Below are 24331 nucleotides of genomic sequence, written 5' to 3'. Positions count from 1 at the left end.
CTTCAATTTGGAGGTAAATGTCAAAATCGATTGCATCAATGGCCAGGTTGGAATTTATTGCAACTTTCTTCAAATTTTCTGTATTAAGATGATATCTGGCCACAATCATGAGAAAGATGAGGAAGTTATTTCTATTGTAAGTATTGTGTGTGTCAGATTTATTCGTATTTTAAAGGGAGATGTAGCACAAAATTTGTTTGTGTGGGATGGGTCAACGTGAACTTTTATGTTTTGGTGACCGAGTTTTTGATGGCAGATTAAAATTAAGAACTTCCAAAAGAAAATCATTTCGTTTCGGTACATTGTTAAACAAGAAATGAACTTGGAGGTTCAATCTTCTATAATTTATTTTGTTTGTCTATTGTTAAACATATATTTTCTTTTCATTTATAATCTTTGCAAGATTTCTTTGATATTTGTCTGTTTGATTGCAAACAGGACATTTCGGCCCCAAACCAAATCGGCCCCAGTCGAAAAATCGGCCCCTGGACGTTTCGGCCCTTTTCAGCGAGACGTTTCGGCCCCACTATAGTGTATTGCTTGATTGATCAACAACAATTTATTTAATTACAATTAAACAATTATGACACTTTAATTCTTTGAATAATTATTTATTATCTTTTGATCTCTTGAACCATTTAGATATACGTTAATGTTTTTAAAGGTGTAACAAACAATAAAGGCCGGTTACTTACCTATAAAACAAACCACTAAAACTTCTGGATTAAGAAAGTAACTTACAATTTTTCCTTAGAATACATTATCTTTTGATCTTAATTAAACTATACGTAATTTTTTCAAAGTGTAACTAATTAACTGTTTATACTTTATGCTAATTGGCGGTATTGTTTTGTGTCTTGCTTCTTAATCATTCAAATAAAATATTATCTATATATGGTTAATAATTGTTTGTTTGTGTATTATATTTTTTCAAATAAAGTTTATGTTCTGTTCTGTTTGTATTGATTACTTTCCCCCTACTGCTATAATAATCTAGTTTTTATACAAAATGATTAAATATATATATATATAAATTGATTATTTTTTTTATTGAAATGCTATTAATATATCGGTTTAAAATACAGTACTTATTCTGGGGCCAATTTGGTAAAGGGCCGAAACGTCCGGGGCCGAAAGGTCTTGGGTAGTTTGGGGCCGATACGTCTTGGGGCCGAAACGTCTCGAAATCGTTTGATTGAACTGAAAGTTACATAGCTGTTACGTATAGAAAGCCTATGTTCGTTTAGTTAACATCTTGAAAAGATGCAGAGCAAGTCTTCATTGGCAGATATTTAAATTACAACAGTTTCCAATAAGGTAAATTGAGAGTGTTTAGACCGTTGCTTGGGGAGAGGATAAAATTACTGATAGCATAAATTAATTCTGACAATACACCAATAAACACTTTCCCCATCTAGCAGACGACAGGCTATTCTTATCAGTAGGTTTTCGAGTAAAGATAACCGGTTGCATATCTCGCTGTATAAATCGTATGTAAAATGGTCTGACATATGGTAGGTTTAACAGTTAATTTAAATGCTTTGGTGACAAAAAATATGTAAAATTATATACTGTGCCAAAGCTAAGATCCCAAGCTTTCCATTGATGTAATAATTTTTAAAATCAGACATTTAATCACCACAAACTAGCGGTTTAAAAATGGCTTAATTTGTATTGTTTTAGCGTAAGAGATATCGATTTTACTCGAAGATAAGGGAAACAACTCGTATTTTTTCACTCGATATACCTCGGTTATTTACGTAGTTCATATGAAAAGTGTTTATGGGTGTATTCCTGTTAACGATGTAATCTATGCAGTCAGTCAGAATAACATTCAGCTTAAACATAATAAATGAAAAAATACTAATCAGGGATCACGTTTCTGGGCGACAAAGTCGCCTTGTCTCTCTCCATTTCGCCCGGATCGCTCAGAAAAGCGAAAACAAAGTCGCCCTAATTTTCAATAAACGCTTGCAATAAATTTTGAAGTTTCAAGCAGCTCGGTAATTGTTTACGCTCCTCCTATTTCAAAGCGATTTGTTAAACGCATTTTCATTGGTCGGTAAAATTGGAAAGCCAATGAAACGCAGCGAGACAATTTAGCGAGTGTTGGAATTGAATGGTTGACATCTTCGGGTATTGTCAAATGCCGACTGATTATCAATAAACAACAAATAAACAGATTAGCGGCGATTCATGTCAATTAGGATAAATTGGGGGCATACTTATTGCATTAATTAGTGGGTAAGTTTAGTGATCTTATTCACACATTATCACCAAAAGCGTGTCGCCAAAAGTGTTTGTCATAAATGTACATGTTTCGATGTTTACAATTGTCTCAGCAATTTGGAAAGTTGGAAACTTTTTTTTGAACGTTTATAAGTAAACAAACATATATTTCAAAACACTGATGTCATTTGCTGGTTAATGGGGAAAAGACTGGTGCAAATAGTATCACCGATAGATCTAATGCATTGTGCAGAAAAAGTTCTTCGAAGAAAAAAAATTATTATCTGTAAATCTACACACGTTACGTTTTCTTTAAAAAAAAAACATCCACATAAACTTATTAAGTTTATATGAACTTTGACTCCGCACTCCCTATGAATATTTCTGGGGAAAATGATGAAATACATGATGTATAGAGCCTGGGGGCCTAGTACCGGCCTACTAGTGATTTACTAAAATATTTTATTTTTTTTATTTCAGCACAACATCACATGGCTGCAGCATTTAAATCAAAACAAGCTACACAAAACCTATGATAAAGATGATATAGAAGAAAAAAAAACTGCCACATTTGTAATTTTGCTGTTTATTGTCATGAGTTACTTAATAAACTGTTATGTACACCACATAATGTTAATCAATCTTAAAAATTAGTATGAAATGGAACATCAACACTTCAAAAAAATGCAGTTCGTATGCACTTCTCCTTGTCCCTAAAAACTTCTCCCTATTTTCACTGGAGGGAGAAGTCACTTCTCCCTAAATTTTAGGTCTAGCGTGATCCCTGACTAATTGCTAAATAATACTTACTAATATGAAATTGGACAAAGCCTATGAACAGGGAAGTTGGTTAAAATAATCGTTCATTATTTATTTGATATTTTCCATTTCAAGGGTTTCATTCGATATTTCATGTTCCGCTTCCGTTTTCACTCATAATACCTTGAAGATTATTATTAAGCAGAAAAGTTTTGTTTGCTGCAGAATGAGATAATTTACCAGAACAGTCAGTAGATTATTATTAGTGAAAGATATTTGAAACCAAAATTGATACTCAAGATAAGTGCTCAACTTTAGAAATTTGTTAAAGAACTTAATACAATGTACATGTAGATATTGACCAACATTATTATGGACAGGCTTAACAAATAAATACCGGTAATTTTTATCTTTAAAAAGTAACATCAACCACAGTAAATTTTGCCATAAATTATATTTGAAACTTCTGTTTTATGTTGCCTAATGCTAATGAAAGACAATCTTAAAAGTAATTCAATATTATTGAAATAATTAATAACAACTAGAATGGTGAATGTTTCAGCAGAAACTGCCCAAAATTTAAAAAAAAGGTCCCTCCCAGATGTAAGAAATGGGAAGGAAAGACTTCTTTTAAATTAAATTTGATGTCAATATCGGATGACAGTAATTATTTCTAATCACTTGTCTATATTACTGTTTCATACAGGTCTGTTTGATTGATTTCAGTAAAGTACATGTTCATACTGTTGCGATGTGTCTTGCATGAATTCTTTTCTAATCATTTATGATTTTTTGTCATTACTACTACATTGGTATGACTTATGTCCATTATGTAACAACAGCATTATATTAGACATGGACAAAATTTTAATGTATATCATGTTTTATGTGAATATTCATAATTTCTAGACATATAATTAATTAGTGAAAATTATTGATTTTTTTTCAAATGTGTTTTGATTGAAAGCCTAAAATAGAATAAAAAGTCTGAGCAAGGGGCTGGTCTGACTTCTGGTCAAATATTTTGGACATACATGTATCTGGATTCTGAGATATTTTGTTCTGGGTGCCGGATCAGAATCTCGTAAAAGGTGTAGCACAATATCTCAGTTGGTTGCAGCAGTATCATGAAGTTGGACTAGGCCAACGTTGTAATAAAAACATTAATCTAGTCATTATCTAGTTATTAAAAGCAGTGTGACGAATCTGACTCATTGAATTATCACACATTTTTTAACTTTGTCAAGTATTATCTATAGATATGAATTTCACAATGATGGAAAAGTTTATTGACATCATAAGATGATTGGGTAGTTTTATATGGTGCATACATGTACATGTACAAAATGATGTTTGGTATGTTCATTGTTGATACCCATAAGTCCCAAAATGTTTTCTAATATTGATTTATTTGGTTATTTATTTGTTGTTGTTTGTATTAATGTATTATGTATTATGCCACTTGTGGCTGAGGGGTTGCCTTTATTGGTTGAAGCATAAGAGTTGCAGCGTGACCGTTAGAGGCAATTAAATGGGCCCAAATAACTGTAGTCTATGCATCTCATAGCTTCAGCACATAAAGTCATTTCACCAACAATATAAATGATAAATTAAATGAAGTGATTCCATTCCATTAATGATTATTGTCCGTTGAATTTGTACAAAAATATAGTGGGAAAAATTTTCATCTGCCAATAAATTTTCCTTTTTTCACATGTTAATTTTCAGTTGTGGAATTTTAGGGAATATTCAATATTCCCTAAAATTCCACAACTTAAAATTAACATGTGGAAAAAGGAAAATTAAACCCCATGATAGAGTATTAAAGGTAATGGTAGTTATTTAAAAGTATTTAGTCACAGAGACATTCTCCTGTTAATATTTTTCATTGAAATATCCATTTAAAAATAAAAAACCCAACTTAATATAGCCTTTTTTATTTATTTCAGATTACTATACCAGTATGTTTCAGTACTGGTACTAGATACAACTGTTGTACAAGCTGCTAATGGCCAGGTAGGTCTTGCATATATTTTTTTTAGCTCACCTGAGCTGATTCAGAAAGAGCATTTAGAATTGTTGAATGTCCGTCAGTCTTGTCTGTCGTCTGTCCACATTTAGTTTACTTAGTTTGTTAACATTCTACTGGTAACATTTTTTGCCTCATTTGTCATGAAACTTTGTCAAGATGTTTTTTCAGTAATTACATTGTACTCAGACTAGTTCAAATATGGGTCATTTTGGATGAAAAACTAGGTCACATGACCTGAAAATAGAAATGTCGTGTTAACACTCTAGAGGCTACTGTTTCAGTTCAGATATCCTGGAAATTTGCATAAAGTTGTTTAAACTCCTTCTTTTACAAATTCAAAGACTGTTTTAACACATTGTGAAATCTTTTATCAAGGGGTTTCTTGGGACATAATATTAAATGATAAACTCTTCAAGTCTAGGTTCTGTAGGTCTTTAACCCTTGATTTTCAAGCATTTTTAGCTCGACTTTTCTATGAAAAGGGGAGCTATCCTACTCGCCCCGGCGTCGGCGTCGGCGTTGGCGTCACACCTTGGTTAAGTTTTTCGTACCACCCCACTTTATTTCAGAAGTATTACAAGTATGGCTTTGAAACTTACCATACTTGTTCACCATCATAACCTCCATCTACAGACAAGAGTACATAACTCTGTCAAGGTTTTTGACAGAATTATGGCCCTTTTTTGACTTAGAAAGTGTATTGAGCTTGGTTAAGTTTTTTGTACCACCTCACTTTATTTCAAAACCATTGGAGGTATTGCTTTGAAACTGACCATACTTGTTTACCATCACGACCTTCATCAACAGACAAGAGGACATAACTCTGTCAAGGTTTTTGACAGAATTATGCCCCTTTTTGACTTAGAAAATACATTGAATATGGGTAAAATCCACTTATTGCCTTAACCCTTTGAGATATTGCTTTGAAACTTTTAATGCTATTTCACATCATTACCCCCATCTGTACGCAAGAGAAGGTAACTCTGTCAAGGATTTGTTTTAAAATTAAGGCCTTTTATCGACTTAGAATCTTGGTTAAGTTTTTAGTACCAGTCCACTTTTTGACTGAACTGTTTGAGATATTAATTTGAAAGTTGGAATACTTGTTTACAATCATGATTCCCAAACATGTCCAGGAGAAGGTAATTCTGTCAAAGATTTTATTTGAATTATGGCCCTTAACTGTCAATGTTTTGTATTATAGGCAAGCACTAAAAAACTTAAAAAAATCTAAAAAAATTCATTCCTATCCACTTGTTCACTTTACCATAAATTATGTCATAATAAAATAATTCTTCACTAAATATCTTAATGCTCATGGCCATTGTTCACTTTAAAAATACAGAGATTCTTGTATTGCCTTTTACTGCAAAAACTTTTTTTATTGGCAAGCAATAAAAAAGTCGAGCGCGCTGTCTTACGGACAGCTCTTGTATACACTTGCAATACACAGTATATGTATTGCAACATGTCTGTAAATATTGCAATATATTGCAATATGATTTTTCGTTGCAATACCCACTCCTATAAATTTCATTAGGAGATTTTTATATAAAAATATATACATGACATTTTATCAGGAAAGAGAAGGTGATGATTTGCCACCCTCACTGTTATTATGTATTTATATCTGTCAAGTTGTCAACATTGTATCATGATACACCTTCTTTAGAATTCTAGAAGAAGTCTGAACATGGTTTAATTGATCATTTTATGTTTTCTTAAGTCAGAATTATTTATTTACCTGGGTAATGTTTTATAATACATTACTGCAAAATCATTATTATTCATGGGGCACTAATTTTCATGTTTTCATGGGTACCATGTAGATCAATCTACAAATTTTAGATCCAACAAAATATACCAAAAATTTTCATCTGCTGTAAGATTTTTTTGCATCATATTACTTACATTTTGTATTTAGAAAAACTAAACAGTCCACGAATTTAAGTACCCATGAAAATGTTCTTTTTGACAAAAACCACGAAATTTTATGTCGTGAATTCACAGTATACACATACTATTTTCTAAGTTTAAACCTCAAAATCAAGCACTGGATTGTTTGAAATTAATATATAAATTAGATGTATTTTCTCTCTTTTATTCCATTATTTTATAGGTCTGCATGCATAATCTGTAGTGTGTAGTATTAAAATTAAAATGATACAAAGTATTATTTAATGTAATTAATATGTCATAAAGTCAAATTTGATACACATACTTTTGAATTTTAATGAATAAACATATCTTGTCAACCATGCATGAACAGTTTTGAGAAAAAGTGAAATAATTTAATAATTTATGTTGTGTAGCACAAAAATTTCTAGACACTATTCTTTCATACAGCAGTGTTATTATACTCGTAATAAAAAAAATCTGTTATAATTATATTTATCTCATGACATCGCTCATTTTCCTTGTAATGTAACTTTATTTTACACTCATAATTATATAACATCTTTGTTACATAAATTTCACATGTAAGAAAAGCTGCTCATACATGAAAAGAGCGAGTAAAACTTCTAACAGAAAAATAGGTTTATTCCATTGCACATAAAACATGTATGTCATTTGGGATAAGATTATCAAAGACTATTAGCAAGGCCTTGTGATTCAACCGCATTGATCAGAATAGTAATAATCTAATGGTCGCGAGCTGTGTGGGTTCATACCCTGTCATGGGCAAATCATTGTTTCCTTGAGTTAGAAACTTTACACTCATTTCTCAGTAAGTGGTTGGTTCCAGGAACAGATTCAAAAGTGTGTCAAACTATATACATGTAGTAAATTCTGTATAAACTAAAGTACTGTATTGTTTGGTTTTATTAACCTGTCAATTCCATACTAATTACACGGTCAATGCACACAATATATTAATCTTCGAAAGATTTTCGGTAATTTCCGTGAGGTATACTCAGTGAGATTTGATTAAATATAATATGTGCCTATGGAGCAATTATACTGAGCGGTATAGCGGAATAGGGTAAGCTACAGGTTAATGATTTCTAAGTGTCCTAATTGTTGTGAGATCGAGACCGCGTACCTCCAATGTTTTTTTTGTTGTTGTTTTTAGCTCACCTGTCACAAAGTGACAGGGTGAGCATTTGTGATCGCTTTTCGTCCGGCGTCCGTCCGTCCGTCCGTCCGTCGTCCGTCCGTCGTCCGTCCGTCCGTAAACTTTTGCTTTAAATGACATCTCCTCATAAACCACTGAGCCAATTTCATCCAAACTTCACAGGAATGTTCCTTTGGTGGTTACCTTTAAAAATTGTTCAAAGAATTTAATTCCATGCAGAACTCTGGTTGCCATGGCAACCAAAAGAAATATCTTTAAATATCTTCTTTTAAAGAACTGTAAGAGCTAGAGCTTAGATATTTGGCATGAAACATCTTCTAAAGAGTGTCTACCAAGTTTGTTCAAATAAAAGCCCTGGGGTCAAAATTGGCCCCGCCCAGGGGGGGGGTCATTGATTTTCCCTATATGCATATAGTGAAAACTTAAAAAATCTTCTTTTAAAGAACTGTAAGAGCTAGAGCTTAGATATTTGGCATGAAACATCTTCTAGTGAATGTCTACCAAGTTTGTTCAAATAAAAGCCCTGGGGTCAAAATTGGCCCCGCCCCAGGGGGTCATTGATTTTCCCTATATGCATATAGTATAAACTTAAAAAATCTTCTTTTAAAGAACCCAAAGAGCTAGAGCTAAGATATTTAGCATGAAACATCTTCTAATGAGTGTCTACCAAGTTTGTTCAAATAAAAGCCCTGAGGTCAAAATTGGCCCTGCCCCAGGGGGTCATAGATTTTCCTAATATGCATATAGTAAGCATATAGTAAAAACTTAAAAAATCTTCTTTTAAAGAACCCAAAGAGCTAGAGCTAAGATATTTGGCATGAAACATCTTCTAGTGAGTGTCTACCAAGTTTGTTCAAATAAAAGCCCTTGGGTCAAAATTGGCCCCGCCCTGGGGGTCATTGATTTTCCCTATATGCATATAGTAAAAACTTAAAAAATCTTCTTTTAAAGAACCGTAAGAGCTAGAGCTTAGATATTTGGCATGAAACATCTTCTTGTGAATGTCTACCAAGTTTGTTCAAATAAAAGCCCTGGGGTCAAAATTGGCCCGGCCCCAGGGGGTTATTGATTTTCCCTATATGCATATAGTAAAAACTTAAAAAATCTTCTTTTAAAGAACCCAAAGAGCTAGAGCTAAGATATTTAGCATGAAACATGTTCTAATGGGTGTCTACCAAATATGTTCAAATAAAAGCCCTGGGGTCAAAACTGGCCCCGCCCCTGGGGTCATTGATTTTCCTTCTATGTGTATAGCAAAAACTTAAAAATCTTCTTTGAAAAAACCCAAATAGCTTTAGTTTAGATATTAAGCATGAAACATCTATAAGTAAATATCTACAAATAAAAGCCCGGGGGTCAAAACTGGCCCTGCCCCAGGGGTGTCATTGTTTTTAACTATATGTGTATAGTAAAAACTTAAAAAATCTTCTTTTAAAAAACCCAATGAGCTAGAACTTAGAAGTTTAGCATGAAACATTTTCTTATGGGTGTCTACCAAGTCTGTTCAAATAAACAAATAAAAGCCCTTGGGTAAAAATTGGCCTGGGGGGGGGTCTATATACAGGTGAGCGACCTCAGGGCCATCATGGCCCTCTTGTTTCTTCTTTTTCTTCTTCTTCTTCTTCTTATAACTATTTTCAACATTATCGGAACTATATTTGCTTGTTATGTTGTTCGTTTTTTATTTAATATGTTTAGCGATTAAATTCCTTTTAATTAACATGCTTTCGGAATTAAGATTTATAATGAATTCGGATTAAAATTAGAAAATGTCATTTCAATGGCGTAAAACACAATACAAATTGAGACAATGTTTCTTAGTTGATTCATATATGTGTAGACAATATTGGAAGCACTCGACCATTTTCATGAAAATATACTGCAAAAATAAAGAAAAAGAGTAGGCCTTAAAACAACGGCAAAAGTAGGGTTCAAACTACATACTTATATTAGACATATATTAGACGATCACTCTACCGTCTCTGCTATCGCGGATTTGACATGGCCTATGCATTAAGCTGGTGTGACTTTTCAAATCATTAGTTATTTACTCCATATTAATTCTCGTAAACTACAAGGACAGAACCGAAGTGAAAGCAAATATTTAAATGAGTGCTATTATGTATTCAAAATTGACAGGTCAATAAAATCAGACTATACGTAAGTGGTTTTCTACTAGCTGTCTCGAAGAACATCTCTGAATTTATTCATAATTGTCGAATTTTTTTCATAGCATTCTGTGCCAAGATATGTAGATGGAATGGTGAATGATCATTCTAAGAAAGTGTAATGGTGTAAAACACTTCCTGACTACCATTATTACGTTATTCTTCTACTGGGACAGGTGTTTTTGTTTATAATTATAAATGGTAGATGTAAGTTTATTCTTGAATGGATTATTCTTGTATATGCTGTGTTCTTTACTTCGAGTTCTTCACTGGGAAGATGTCGTGGTAAGTGTGTCTTCATATAAGTTCAGTCTTTTCCAAAAGAGACGAATGATGGCTTCAATAATATCTAAAAGTGTTGTCTGCAATTTGTCTTTCTATTCATTGACACATGAAATTGTTTATTCTTGTGTTATCTAATTATTCTCGTTTGTAAATTTATGTACATTTTTTTTTAAATTAATTGATAATCAAGTATGACTGGGTTAAATTTCATGTGTGAAACATATCTCAGTGGGGAAATATTTATAAAACAGAGATTTAATTCTGCTTTAGAAGACCTTGTTTATTGTTTGCCTTTATAGGCAAGTCAGAATAATTATAAAAAGGTTATTTCTTTTGAATAGTTTTATTTATCTTTTATTTGAATTAATGAAAATCTAAAAAGTTAACTCTTTTAATTTGTTATGATAAATATTATTATAATGACAATTTTTATTGTGGTTAGAAATGCAATTTAACTTTCCATTATTATTTTTTTTTTCATAATGTTTTTTCTTTCTAAACAGTGTTAATGGAATTTGCTTTGTTATGCTTTTAATCTTAATTGTTTAGAATTTGGATTTGAACCACGCAAAAGCCTTTTAGAGAGCTATTATTAATTTTAAAATCATTTGCATGATTTTAAGATTTCAGTAAAAGCTGATATATGTAGGCGTGACTCCAAACAATGTTGTATTCTGTCTTAGACTGGCACTTAAGGAAACATTTTAATATATTTTCAACATTTATTAAAACATGGCTGACCATTTTCTTACCGTATTTTATCAGTTGAATGAATAGACTATTTAAGACAAGACTATAAAAGACAGCCTTGTTTGTGAAGGAGACCCTGGTTAAGTTTAATTGGATTTCTTTCCCTTAGAGTTTGATAAATTACCCTTAAAGATAGACAATCCTTAAAAGTTTTATCCCCCTGTCTGTGTGTTTATAAACTGTCATTTACGTCAAATCGTTTTAAGTACACAGCTACGACTATTTAACCTGACCGAGTTACCGATTTACGTACCTTTAACATAAAGACTGCTTTCACTGTGTCAATATTATCTTGATAGTTTTCATTCATAAATCTACCTGTTTTTATCGCAAATTACAATGCTTATACGTTAAAAAAAGGAACTTTGAAGTGGCCACGGTGTTGATATTGATATAATGGTAGTATTATGTAAGAGAGAAAAGTCGACCTTAACAAAATAAAAATATTAGTAAGTGATAATACTATTATAAAAAAGAAAGAATTTAGGTCCTAGTTCACACGAACCTAGGTAGATAAAAACCAAAAAACAACCTTAAAGTAATTCTGTTTGTTGAGATTTTTTTTCAAAAATATTTTGGATTTTATTGAATGTTTGCCATTAAAATTCTGGTGTTTAAAAGTATAGAAACCTAAAAATATGCTGGATTTAAATATGTTTAAACTTATGATTTTATTTAAAAAATAATCACGTCAAAAATAGTTTAAAATTATGATTTTATTAAAAAAAAATAATATCGATAATTACGTCAAAAACCCCCAAAAATTTGCATCTACATCAGAAATTACCTTGATTTTTTTGTTTTTTATTTTATTAATTTTATTCATTTATTTATTTTTTAATTATAAGATTTAATATTTTGAAATTAGAGAAATATTTATAACAGTAATAAATGGGCTGTCAAATGGAAAGAAAATTTAAACTTTACTTTTAAATTTTATTCTTGTTTTGCTCTATATAATTATGTTGTATAATCATAGACGTAATGTGATTTCTATAACTATTTATGTTCACTGAAGTTTAAAAAATGAATTTCAGTAATTTCATTAGTTTTAGGTGTGTGCAACGTGTAACTATAATTTAGATAAATACGAGAAAATTTAAACATTGTTCAGCTTATCATATAGTTACACGTCCTTTTTACAATCCAACACGTCAGCGTTAAATATTTAGTGTATTAATGATTTTAATAATGTGTGTGAGATTAAAAAAATACATGTATATGTGATTTATAAGTACATTAATGTTCAAAAATAATTGAGGATTCAGTAGAATTGGGATGAGAAAAATGTGAATTTTTTTTTTTTGTTAAAAAATTTTCATTGTGTAGAATTTTGTAGCTACAGTTAAAAAAGGTAAAATTGGATCTTGGAGCTTTTCGTACTTGAGAAAAAGTATAAAAGAGGCCTCTTATTATCAGTTAGAAATGGAATTTGGATTTTTTTTTTTGGATTTTTTTTTTTTTTTTTTTTTATTCTGTTTTTTTTCCTACAAGTTTCATAGTTAAATTTGATAATGAAAAGCAATTAAGATGAATTCACTTGTTAAGTTTTAAAGTATATGTAATTCAGTGAATTGTCAGAAAAGGAAGTATAACACATTCATGTACATACATCCTGTTCTTAACTAAAGACGTTTTTAAGTGTTAACAAAAAGAATGAAGTAAATAAACTTAACAAGATGAAAATATAGACGATATGATAATGAAATGGAATTTGTATGTTGATGAAGTTGCGATAAACATGTACATGAAGTTAGAATATGACAAATAATTTTCACCTGGCAGAGTTAAATATACATGTACACTCATGTAAATGTACATGTATATACATGTATATATAAAAAAGGATACAATCTATTATAATGCAATCAATACAATGTATACAGATGTTTAATAACATGTTAAAGGGAGTGATAAATACATCATTGTATAAAACGTGAATTATTGTAACAAAAATATCTTATATTCATTAACGGAGGATGTAACTTAATTGTTATGTTAGCTTAGAAATAAGGAGTGTTATCATCATATTCTGGGTTTTAAAATGTGAATTCGGAATAATTACTAATTATAAGTTTCGCCTCAAAATTTGTGAAATGATATTGCCGACTGTTTCGAATTTGAAGCTAATTATTCCATTGTTATAATTACTTGGGAGTGATATGAAAAGAGAGAAAAAGTTGAAACTGTGTAGGCGAAGGGTTTAGATATTTTAAGAATTGGCACAGGTGTGAAATCTGGCCTCACTCTATTCAGGCTGATCTGACTGACTGTACTGCTGGCACAAGTGCATACTGGACTGATTGACTTGTGGCATAGGTATTCAGGCCAGCTAGACAGACTGTACAGGCTGGCCTGACTGTACTTGTGAAATTTTAGCCATTCATCATTTAAACATGTAGGAAAATTTCAAAATATGTACTGATTGAATAGTGTAGTCAGTGATCAAATGGCACAGATGTACAGGCTTATCTAATGGTCAGTACTGGCGACATGGGTCATTCTCTGATTTGCCTCCATTTTAAAAATCTATGGCTCTTAAAATTTACTCCCAGTTAAGAAATTTGTAATGACTTGTTGAAACCAGAAATTACTGACCAGTTCTAAGGCATTGAAATTCATCACAAGAACATAAGTGTTTGATGATAAAATTGCTAATAATATGATTAAAATATTTTTAAAAAATGGCAAAAAAATCTCATCGATAAAAAAAGTTCTGACTTGAAGCTCTATCAGACTATTGTTAATGCTATATGTATACATGTAATTTGTATAATTATGCTTAATTTTTTATTGTTCCTTAGGCTATTAAACATTGTTAGCTAAAATATGAGTAATTTGTTTATATATTATATTTTTATAATAATATTGTAATTTAAGCTTTGATTAGTGAAGAAAACAATATCTATAACAGTTTTAACCTGGCAGCAAATTCTACCCATGCAACCACTGTGCAGACCAAGATCAACTGTCTGCTCATGGTCTACCTGCTTGCACTGTTCTCTATTCAATCAGTACCTAATACTGAAATTTTCCCTAATAAATGTGAATGGTTTTGCACAGAATTGAAAGATGGATTAGTCCATTTAAGATATTTAGGATGGTAAAGGTCAAAGTAACATATATACATATACAAATAAGGGCATATCAGTGTGGTACAGAATTGTTAGCAAGGAGATTTATATTATTAAGGGGTTAAAGTTGCATACTTTATTCCAAATAAGGACATAACAATGTGCCAAGCAAGGAAGATACATGCATATTACAATTTAGAAAACATTATTTGGATTTATATGGAAAGTTTTAGAGATGTTGAAATTGCAGTTTGAATAGTATACTTGTTATACTTAAATTAATTAAATGCATTAAGGAAAAGTTTGTAAACACCTGTGATTTAAACACTGTGATGGATCCAGTTTCATCACCAAGTTTTACAATAAGCTCCTTGTTTGTGGAGAGTTTAAACTTTATTTTCTTTTGATACTTCAGAATGTTATATGGGTCTCCACAATTTGTTATAAAAGATACAGAATTCAAAGGATTTATGTTAGTTGAGATACTGTGTTTTGTTGTAATGAATATCTGAAGTTTCTAAAAGGAGATTCTAATATATTAAACAATGTAACATTGTATACATGTATAGTTTAAACATTGTCAGGGATGTACATGTGCTTAGTGTTTAAAAATCTAAATATGTAAACTTAATTTTGTAAAATATTTATTTTCAAAATTGAGAATATCTTTTTATGAAACTATCCCATTTTTTTTTTTGTGAAAAAGAGGGAGCATCTTTCAGTTTGTTTTTTTTGTTAAAGAGTTAATAACTTGCCTGTCATATGCAATAGGTTTTAAAAAAAATGCTATTGATAGACATCCAGGTATCTTAACTGGAAGGTAAGAAGTTCTACCCAGGTGCCTGCCTAGGCCTGTAATAATACATGCACGGGCACCTGATGTCGGAGTCTCTCACATTTTAGTTGTCTTTAATAGTTGCTTGCTAAGACAATTCTAGAACATTTGCAAACATCCACCATTGCAAAAAAGGGGAAAACGTCCAGGGGGGTGGGGGTGGGGGGACAACAAATGTCTGTTTACCATTAGACCATTGCAGTTTTGGTGTTCCTTAAAAATCAAAAGAAAGAAAATAGATAGAAAAGTAAAAAGAAGTAATATTTATTATGAGGCTAGGAATGTGCCTACAGAACAGTGGGAGACATTCAATATGATTATGTTACATGTATTCTGTTGAAAAATAATCGACAGTTTTAATGATAAATGAAGATTTTATTCAATTAATCTTTTTATCTGTAGCTTTTAGATACTTTGTGCAATTCACAAACGGTTTTGGATAATAATAGTTTTAAAATTTGTAAAGAAAAAAGTCATGCAAACACTTAAAACTTATTGTAAAAGCTTGTAATTAAAAGAAAATTTGTTTAATTTTAGCTGCACTTAAAGTAATGACACTTGTAAATGTTGGAAATAGGGCAGTGTATCTCATGTAATATTTACTTTATCTTGTATTTAGATTAAATTATTTGAAGCAATACTACTGTATCTTTTTCAATATCAAAATGTATATACAATAGTTTTGTAACAAATTCATTAAACTACTCTTTATCTAAGACGGAACTGCTAAAGAAATGTCAGTTTTTATTTGATTAAAATTATCCAAAAGGATGTATTTGATAAACTTATCAAATTATTGGTCTTCAATTTCAGCTTTAAGGGAACAATTGTTCTTAATTATTCAACACCCTCTTCCCCCGCCCCCTCAAAATCTCCCCCTGTACTTAGACAAAACAACATTCCGGACCAAAATTTCATATTGAATAATTCAGTTATTGACCTTGACCTTTGAAAGACCTTCACCAAAAAAGCCTTTATCAATGACGTGAATGTTATTGCATTTGGTAATAAAGAAAGGTCAATAGCAGATGCGGCCCCACATTGCTTGTTGTGGATCTTGTTTTAGGAATAAACATTGTTTGCAGGGGAGTATTAATCACCTTCAATGATACATTTAGTTTTACCAAGTTACAAGAAATCTCATCAAACACCAATTAAAACATATCCTTCACAGCTGAGGCCAGGAAAATTCCTGTTACAAAATTCACCCTTTGAATGCCAGTAGCAATTTGTGGTAACTGTACGCATTATGTCTTCACTTTATAATTGAATTCTGTTGTCTAAGGTAACAGGGCCAGAAAAATGTGCTGCCAGAAGGTTTGGCAAAATCTGATTTTGACTTACTTGTTCATTTTACCTGAAGCATTTCTTTTCTTGTCTGTATTCGATTTTTAGATGATTAGGTCAAAGGTCAAGGTCACAGTGACACTGTAAAATCCTTGTCTGATGAATAATTTTAGAAGGAATAATGTCAAAGCAAGGATATTTTCTATGGTCCGTTGGTGACCCTTATTGATTTTGAGGCCAAGGTCACAGTGACACTGTCTGTTCAATAACAAGAGTTATATTACCCTGTCATAGGTTTGTGAATATAAGTATTTATGTATATTATACATATATATTATGAAGTGGGGGCATATTTGAATTTCATCACACATTTCCAGTTTTGTTGGGTTTATGCGACTTTGACATATAGCAAAGGTCATGACAAACTATTCAAGCTTCACTGACTTGCAGTAAAATTCGTGCTGTCGTCATAAGATCGTAATGATTTGAGAAACAAATGATTTTTATTTTATGTATATCTAGCTTGCTTTGAATTAATGTCATTTTTAGTCATTGATTTTAATGTTAAATCAAAATTTTCAACAGCTGTGCATAACGACGTATAAAACTATCCTCGTAAATAATGATTTCCTTATAGAAAAAAGCAAAATGCAAACTGATTGCTTGAGCTAAGAAACAAAAGTATGTAAAAAAGGCAACAACAAATTTGCTGAATCGTCATTTTTTTTACTCGTATATTTTTGAAGTGCTTTATTTAGACATTGGATTAATTGTGAAGATGTTTTTGCTGTTGTTAAAATAGGCTCAGAATTTTTCTTGTCTTTAAAGACAAATTTAGACACTGCAATTTTCTTTCTATGAATATGAATCATGATTTTACAATATTGGTAAATTTGTTTAAAAATATGAAAAGTTTTAAATAAATAGAAAGTTAGATTTGCCAGGTAAGAACAGATCTACACTGTTTAAGGGAACTTCTGTTTCACAGTGGATTAATAAAGAACACGTAATTTGAACACTGAGTACATGTATTGAACTTTTTCTTGGCCACACAATTTGGTATTTTGATTGACATATAAATCCTGAAAATTACCTACATCTAATAATGGGTTGATCCATTTTCAAAGCTGGACAAGTCCATTTCACAAATTCAATAGGGTGAATTTTGAAGAAGAAAAAAATTTCTCGTAAATTCATTTTTGACGTAATACTTAAGTTCTATTTTACTAATGTTACTATATCGTCTAGTTCTGGATATTTTATATGAGTGTTTGTGTGATATAGGAATATTTAATCAATACTGCAAGTATTTTACTGAGATATCTGCGAGAAGGAAAATTACGATGACTCGACACTAACTGGATATTTAAAGGAGAGAAAAAAAGAGAGTTCAATTTAAAGTGTGTACACGGTGTCACAAGGCAATACGATGCATAGATATGTGAATGAAATTTACAAAATGACATGAACGTGAGGAAAAATAAATAAAATCATCATATTGACTTAAGAGCTAGGAAATTCCTTGGAGATATTTCTATGTTTGACATTTTCATCGATATAACTGTAAAACTGTAATGTGTGCGTCTTTGGTACGTGGAGACAATATAACGGAGATACCATCGGCTAAATGTCAGCATCGTCATATTAATACTGGTTGCCGATGGAATATGAGACTTGTGTTTGTTGTAATATGGTGTATATTTCTCATTGTGGATTTTCAGGTAATATTTTCTGGACAAAAATTTATTTGACTTTTTTGTTTGTTTTCCTTACGAGATATTATGAAGCGAAGATGATTTTTCTCATATTGTGACCGATACATCTGTTATATGATATAATTGAACAGGATAAATTGAAAAAAAAACCCTGATGTTCAGTCATCGTTGAAGCTTTTGATCCTCAATCGTAAGCTATAGCTGGCAACAGGAATTTCTGCCCATGTGACCACAGGGGAGACCAAAATTAATGTTATAAGTTTTTGATAGTATAAACACAGGCCAGCCTGCACATCTTTGCAGTCTGACCTGGCTCAATACTTTTGGCTGACAAACTTTTTAAATTTTCCAGTTGGCTTTCCAACTTTTAATATTCCTCTTGATTTGACCAAAATATTGATAATTATTAAGCATCATATGTTACAAAAAAATTGAAAATGGACAAGTCAATTTAAGAAATTCAGCAAAAACAACAACACAAAAAAATCTTTAACATCTGTTTTAAGGAGAATCTTTTTGGTCTGTAAGTGTTCCAAAGAAATCAAAGATTTAGTGAGTTTTATCATTCTTATAAAAAGCTAATTTCAGCTAAATACTTTAATATTATGATTATTATTTTAAATGAGCAATAAAAAAACTATGATTTCGTGGTTTTATATCATGATTAATATTGTTTAGGATCAGTGCAAAATTATGTTATTTGCTGAGTGATAAATGAGCACTTAGAATAGTTTTGCAGCTAGACTAAAGTTATATTTGTTAACATGATGTACAAAATGCTGCTGATATATCGCCAATGCATGTTAGCAGGTGATGATAATGTTTTTTGCACTTCTTAGAAATCTTTTAATTTATTCCAATTTATGCTAATTTTGTCATTAACAGAATTAATTTCTACTATTCATTTAGGAAATATTATGTGACACAAAAACTAAACTATTATTAGACAAACAAAAAAACTCCAGACGCATGTAGATTATAGATTCACACAAAAACTCTGATAACATAAACACATACTTAAAATATTGAACAACTGTATTGTTTGGTTTTATTAACCTGTCAATTACATACTGATTACACGGTCGATGCACACAGTATATTAATCTTCGGTAGATTTTCGGTAAGTTCCGTGAGATGTACGCTGTACGATGGAATTTAATTTAATTTGTATCTCTCAACAAAGTGTACTCAGCGTTATAGCGCAATAGGGTAAAGCACGAGTTTATACTCTATGTGCCACACGTGTTTTAAGTTCGAGACCGCGTAGGTCTATGTTTTTATTTTCTTATTAATACTTTCAACAATATTGGAGCTATATATGATTATTTTATGTTGTTCGTTTTGTTTTATTATGTTTTACTTAATTTTGTTATATCTATATTCTTTTTAAATAACATGTTTTAAGAATTCATGTTTAAAATTAAAACGGATTTAAATCAATAAATGTCTTTTCAATGCTGTAAAACACACTACAAACTGTTCCATTAAAATATACGGCAAAAATAAAGAAAGAGTACTAAAACAATGGCAACAGCAAGGATCGAACCACAGACCTCTGAATTATCAGGCATTCTCTTAACCGACTGTACTATTGTGAATTAACGAAAACCTTTACATTAAGCTGGCGTGACTTTCAATACATGACTAATATACTCCACATTAATTCTCGTAAACTACACGGACGAAACCGAAGTGGGATCGGATATTTAAATGAGTTCTATAATGTATGCATAATTGACAGGTCAATAAAATCAGACTATACACATTCTCAAACCATTAACTAACAAATAAACTATATACATGATTATGTTTAGCCACATACTTAAAACTGAAGTTGTAGAGAAAAAATGTTTTGATAGTTACTTAAGCCATTAATTAACACAAACTATAGTCACATACTTAAACCTTGGACTAACAGAATATCAAACCATGGACTTAAACACACACTTAAACCATTAACTAAGACTAACAGAATATCAAACCATGGACTTAAACACACACACTTAAACCATTAACGAAGTGTACTAACACACATACTTAAATGATGGACATACATAAAATAGTGACACAAAAATAAACAAAGCTGAAATAGTAAAAGATTATGTTTTGCCTGTGTTATAGAATAATTATTCCATTTATTTCAGGTGACCAATATTGACATTCCTTCATAGAATTATTATTCTATTTATTTCAGGTGACCAATGTTGACATTCCTTCAGATATACCTGAACATACCAAGATTGAACAGACCCAGTCGTCCCTACAGGTAAAAAAGGCACTAAATGTTAAAGCAGCATGCTTTCACATTCATCCAAATTTTCATGAAAATTTTGAAAATGCATTTCAAAGTAAAATATTGTAAAGTGAACAAAGAAAGTAATTGACACATTGCAATCAGCACTTTACATTCACATAAATTACCAAAAAGAGGACAAAATATGCAAAAATAGCCCCTACTGCATTAGTGACGCAGTAGAAATATGGTGATAAATACTGCAAAAATCAGTCTTTAATTGCACACAAGATATAAATCATCACTTTAACCTTTAATACTTTTACTTTACTTAAAATCTTAGTACATTTTTCTTCAAGAAATATTTTGACTCACCTGAAGGCATGTAGCTTTAAATTCAGTAGGAGATTATAATATTTCTGCAGATTTTGTGGTTATATATCAAACCAAAATAACCAATCCCAATAAGCACTTAGGATTTAAATGCTCCTTTCACTTTTGCATTAATTAGCTGAAATTTTGAAATAGATAATAATGTAGATCACTGCAGGGGTTTTAATTGATGTAAAAGATTAAAAAGAGATAAGATGATCAGGTTTTATGTATGGAAGCAGAATGAAAAAACATGATCCAACCCTTATGGTATTGTGTCCTAAATCGAGGGAGATATTTATACAATATTGTTTAAAGGAAACATGAAAATTTTAAGCCAAAATTATTTTGTAGCTATTTCAAAAGTTTAAACATTTTTATTAAGAAGTGAGACTCCTGCAGCCATTAAAGGCACATTATGCCTCAGAAACAAATGAAATTTTCCTTCTATAGAATGGGCAAAAATGTTTTGTTTTTTTTGTTCACATTACAATGCTTTTACTTTTTATAACATTTACAAAATTTTCATGAAAATAAGCATAAATCTGGAGGTATGCTGCTTTAACTTGGTGTGATGCCCTTTAATCCTTATTCTAACTATAGAAGGGTTTTATATCAATTTACTTTTGTGGAAAACTGAAACATATTGACAGAAAGGTTAACTTGCACAATTAACTTATCCTGCTGTTACATGAGGAAAAAAGTCTGAACTTTGCAGTTACATTACCTTAGATAATTGGATTTTAGGCAGCGTGAATTGGATTTTGGTCATGGTAAAGACATCCAAAATTGCAGAAGGAAATGTTTGTCACCCTTTACCCCATAGATATGTGTTTTAATGCGTATGCGACCAGTGCAGATCCAGATCAGCCTGTATATTCAAAAATTAAAATTATTCATACAGTCGGACCAGGATCTCCACTGGTCGCATTTGCTTTAAAACACAAATCTATGCAATTGGCTGAAAATTGACAATGTTATAAAAGTGCTAAATTCAAGGTTTGAACAAAATCGGTGGCCGAAAGTGTTTCACATAATGCCTAGTAATCAGCACTGTGATCGAAAACAGTATTTTCATTTTTATCTTGAGCAACAGATATGCCAATGAAAACAACCAATTTGGCCAAGGGTCAAGGTAGATATTTTAATCTACAGACTGAGAAAAAAACAACAATTTTAACAGCATTTCAACCAATGATATGGATCACCATCTGTTAATAATGAAAACCCTGAAAGATGGAGATGATATTCTTTCAACAGTTTTTAATTAAGATACACAGGTCTGGAGAAAACTTAATACCTTGCCACAGATACACAATAATTGTGTATAGCATGCCATGAATAACAATAATATAATACAATTTGTAACATAGCTTTTCATGACAGGTGGATGAAAAAATCATATCACAAATTCTTGCAGAGAATCTGCTATTCTCATGTAAGTTAACAGAGAAGAAAACATGCATTAATGGATAAAATTGCAGGAGCACACGCCATTGTTTTAATATGTGTGACTCAGGGTGCCATGTAATAATAGCTGACTGCATGTCACTGCAATAACAGACCTGGTTATTTCAACATCAAAAAATAACTGTCTGACAACATCACAGTCTCCTTAAAAACATCATGAAACTAGTTTATTATGTCTCCCCCACCTCGGGGGGAGACATATTGTTTTTGCCCTGTCCGTCCGTCAGTCCGTCCGTCCGTCAGTCCGTCCGTCCATTCTTCGTTTCCGGACGATAACTAGAGTTCCTTTTGACCTACAGCTCTCAAACTTCATAGGATGAATGGTCTTATTGAGCAGATGATCCCTATTGTTTTTGGGGTCAGTAGTTCAAAGGTCAAGGTCACAGTGACCGTTGGTCAATTTCTCGTTTCCGGATGATAACTAGAGTTCCTTTTGACCTACAGCCCTCAAACTTCATAGGATGATTGGTCTTATAGAGCTGATGATCCCTATTGTTTTTGGGGTCAGTAGGTCAAAGGTCAAGGTCACACTGACCGTTGGTCAATTTCTCGTTTCCGGATGATAACTAGAGTTCCTTTTAGACCTACAGACCTCAAACTTCATAGGATGATTGGTCTTATTGAGCAGATGATCCCTATTGTTTTTGGGGTCAGTAGTAGTTCAAAGGTCAAGGTCACACAGTGACCGTTGGTCAATTTCTCGTTTCCGGATGATAACTAGAGTTCCTTTTGACCTACAGCCCTCAAACTTCATAGGATGATTGGTCTTATAGAGCAGATGATCCCTATTGTTTTTGGGGTCAGTAGGTCAAAGGTCAAGGTCACAGTGACCGTTGGTCAATTTCTCATTTCCGGATGATAACTAGAGTTCCTTTTGACCTACAACCCTCAAACTGGGGGGAGACATATTGTTTTTGCCCAGTCCGTCCGTCCGTCAGTCCGTCCGTCCATTCTTTGTTTCCGGACGATAACTAGAGTTCCTTTTGACCTACAGCTCTCAAACTTCATAGGATGAATGGTCTTATTGAGCAGATGATCCCTATTGTTTTTGGGGTCAGTAGTTCAAAGGTCAAGGTCACAGTGACCGTTGGTCAATTTCTCGTTTCCGGATGATAACTAGAGTTCCTTTTGACCTACAGCCCTCAAACTTCATAGGATGATTGGTCTTATAGAGCTGATGATCCCTATTGTTTTTGGGGTCAGTAGGTCAAAGGTCAAGGTCACACTGACCGTTGGTCAATTTCTCGTTTCCGGATGATAACTAGAGTTCCTTTAGACCTACAGACCTCAAACTTCATAGGATGATTGGTCTTATTAATCAAATGATCCCTATTGTTTTAATGGTCAGTAGGTCAAAGTTCAAGGTCACAGCGACCGTTGGTTAATTTCTCCTTTCCGGATGATAACTAGAGTTCCTTTAGACCTACAACCCTCAAACTTCATAGGATGATTGGTCTTATTGAGCAATTTCGTTTGACGCCCGCCTGCCATACGCTGATTGAATAACCAGGATTTTCAAAATTGAATACCTGGTTAAAAACAAACAGTTTAGGAAGCATCTTCTCATACAACCTTAACAATAGAAACCATCCATAGACAGCCTTCATTGAAGTGACTACCGGGTATTTACATTATCTTATCTCCATTTCCATTCCTGTTTCCATTCACAGTTATTTTCAGCAGTGGGGGAGACATGCGCTTTTTTACAAAAGCATCCTCTTGTTTATATACCAAAAACAAAGTGCAAAATCCAGAAATTACTGAATCAGACTATTATTTACTTTTATGCAAAATTAATGCAAATGCACCTTTTTCATGCATTAACATATGCAGAAGCTCTCAGACTTAATTATTAATGATTAAATGCTTCCTTTAAGCTTCTGCAGATTGAATGCACAAAAGAAACAAAACTTCATTATCCGTCTTTTGCAAGGATGTTAAATTTCTTTACAAATTATATGTGTTTCATATTCAAACTTATCTTTATACCCCCGCACAACAAAGTTGTAAGGGGGGTATACTGGAATCAGATTGTCCGTCCGTCCG

At 31.9% G+C, this 24331-nt stretch overlaps 1 protein-coding gene across 4 annotated transcripts in view; it reads left to right on the top strand.

Annotated features, from left to right (window-relative positions):
- LOC132755183 (SUN domain-containing ossification factor-like) overlaps positions 1-24331 on the top strand; it is a 50706-nt gene continuing 26375 nt past the window's right edge. The window contains exons 1-3 of one of the 4 annotated variants that reach the window (XM_060745991.1): positions 1-136; positions 4938-5004; positions 20405-20476. In XM_060745991.1, coding sequence (XP_060601974.1) covers positions 108-136; positions 4938-5004; positions 20405-20476 — 168 coding nt within the window. In that variant the 5' untranslated portion in view covers positions 1-107. Of the gene's footprint in view, positions 137-4937; positions 5005-10447; positions 10550-17934; positions 18217-20404; positions 20477-24331 lie in introns of those variants that run through there. The other 3 variants (XM_060745992.1, XM_060745990.1, XM_060745989.1) reach the window with 3 other exon arrangements.

Source organism: Ruditapes philippinarum, unplaced genomic scaffold (assembly GCF_026571515.1).
Source record: "Ruditapes philippinarum isolate M1 unplaced genomic scaffold, ASM2657151v2 ctg200_1_1_1_1, whole genome shotgun sequence".
In the NCBI taxonomy this organism is placed as follows: domain Eukaryota; kingdom Metazoa; phylum Mollusca; class Bivalvia; order Venerida; family Veneridae; genus Ruditapes; species Ruditapes philippinarum.
The sequence above is the reverse complement of the archived record's forward strand: the minus strand, read 5'-3'. Positions and strand labels throughout refer to the sequence as shown.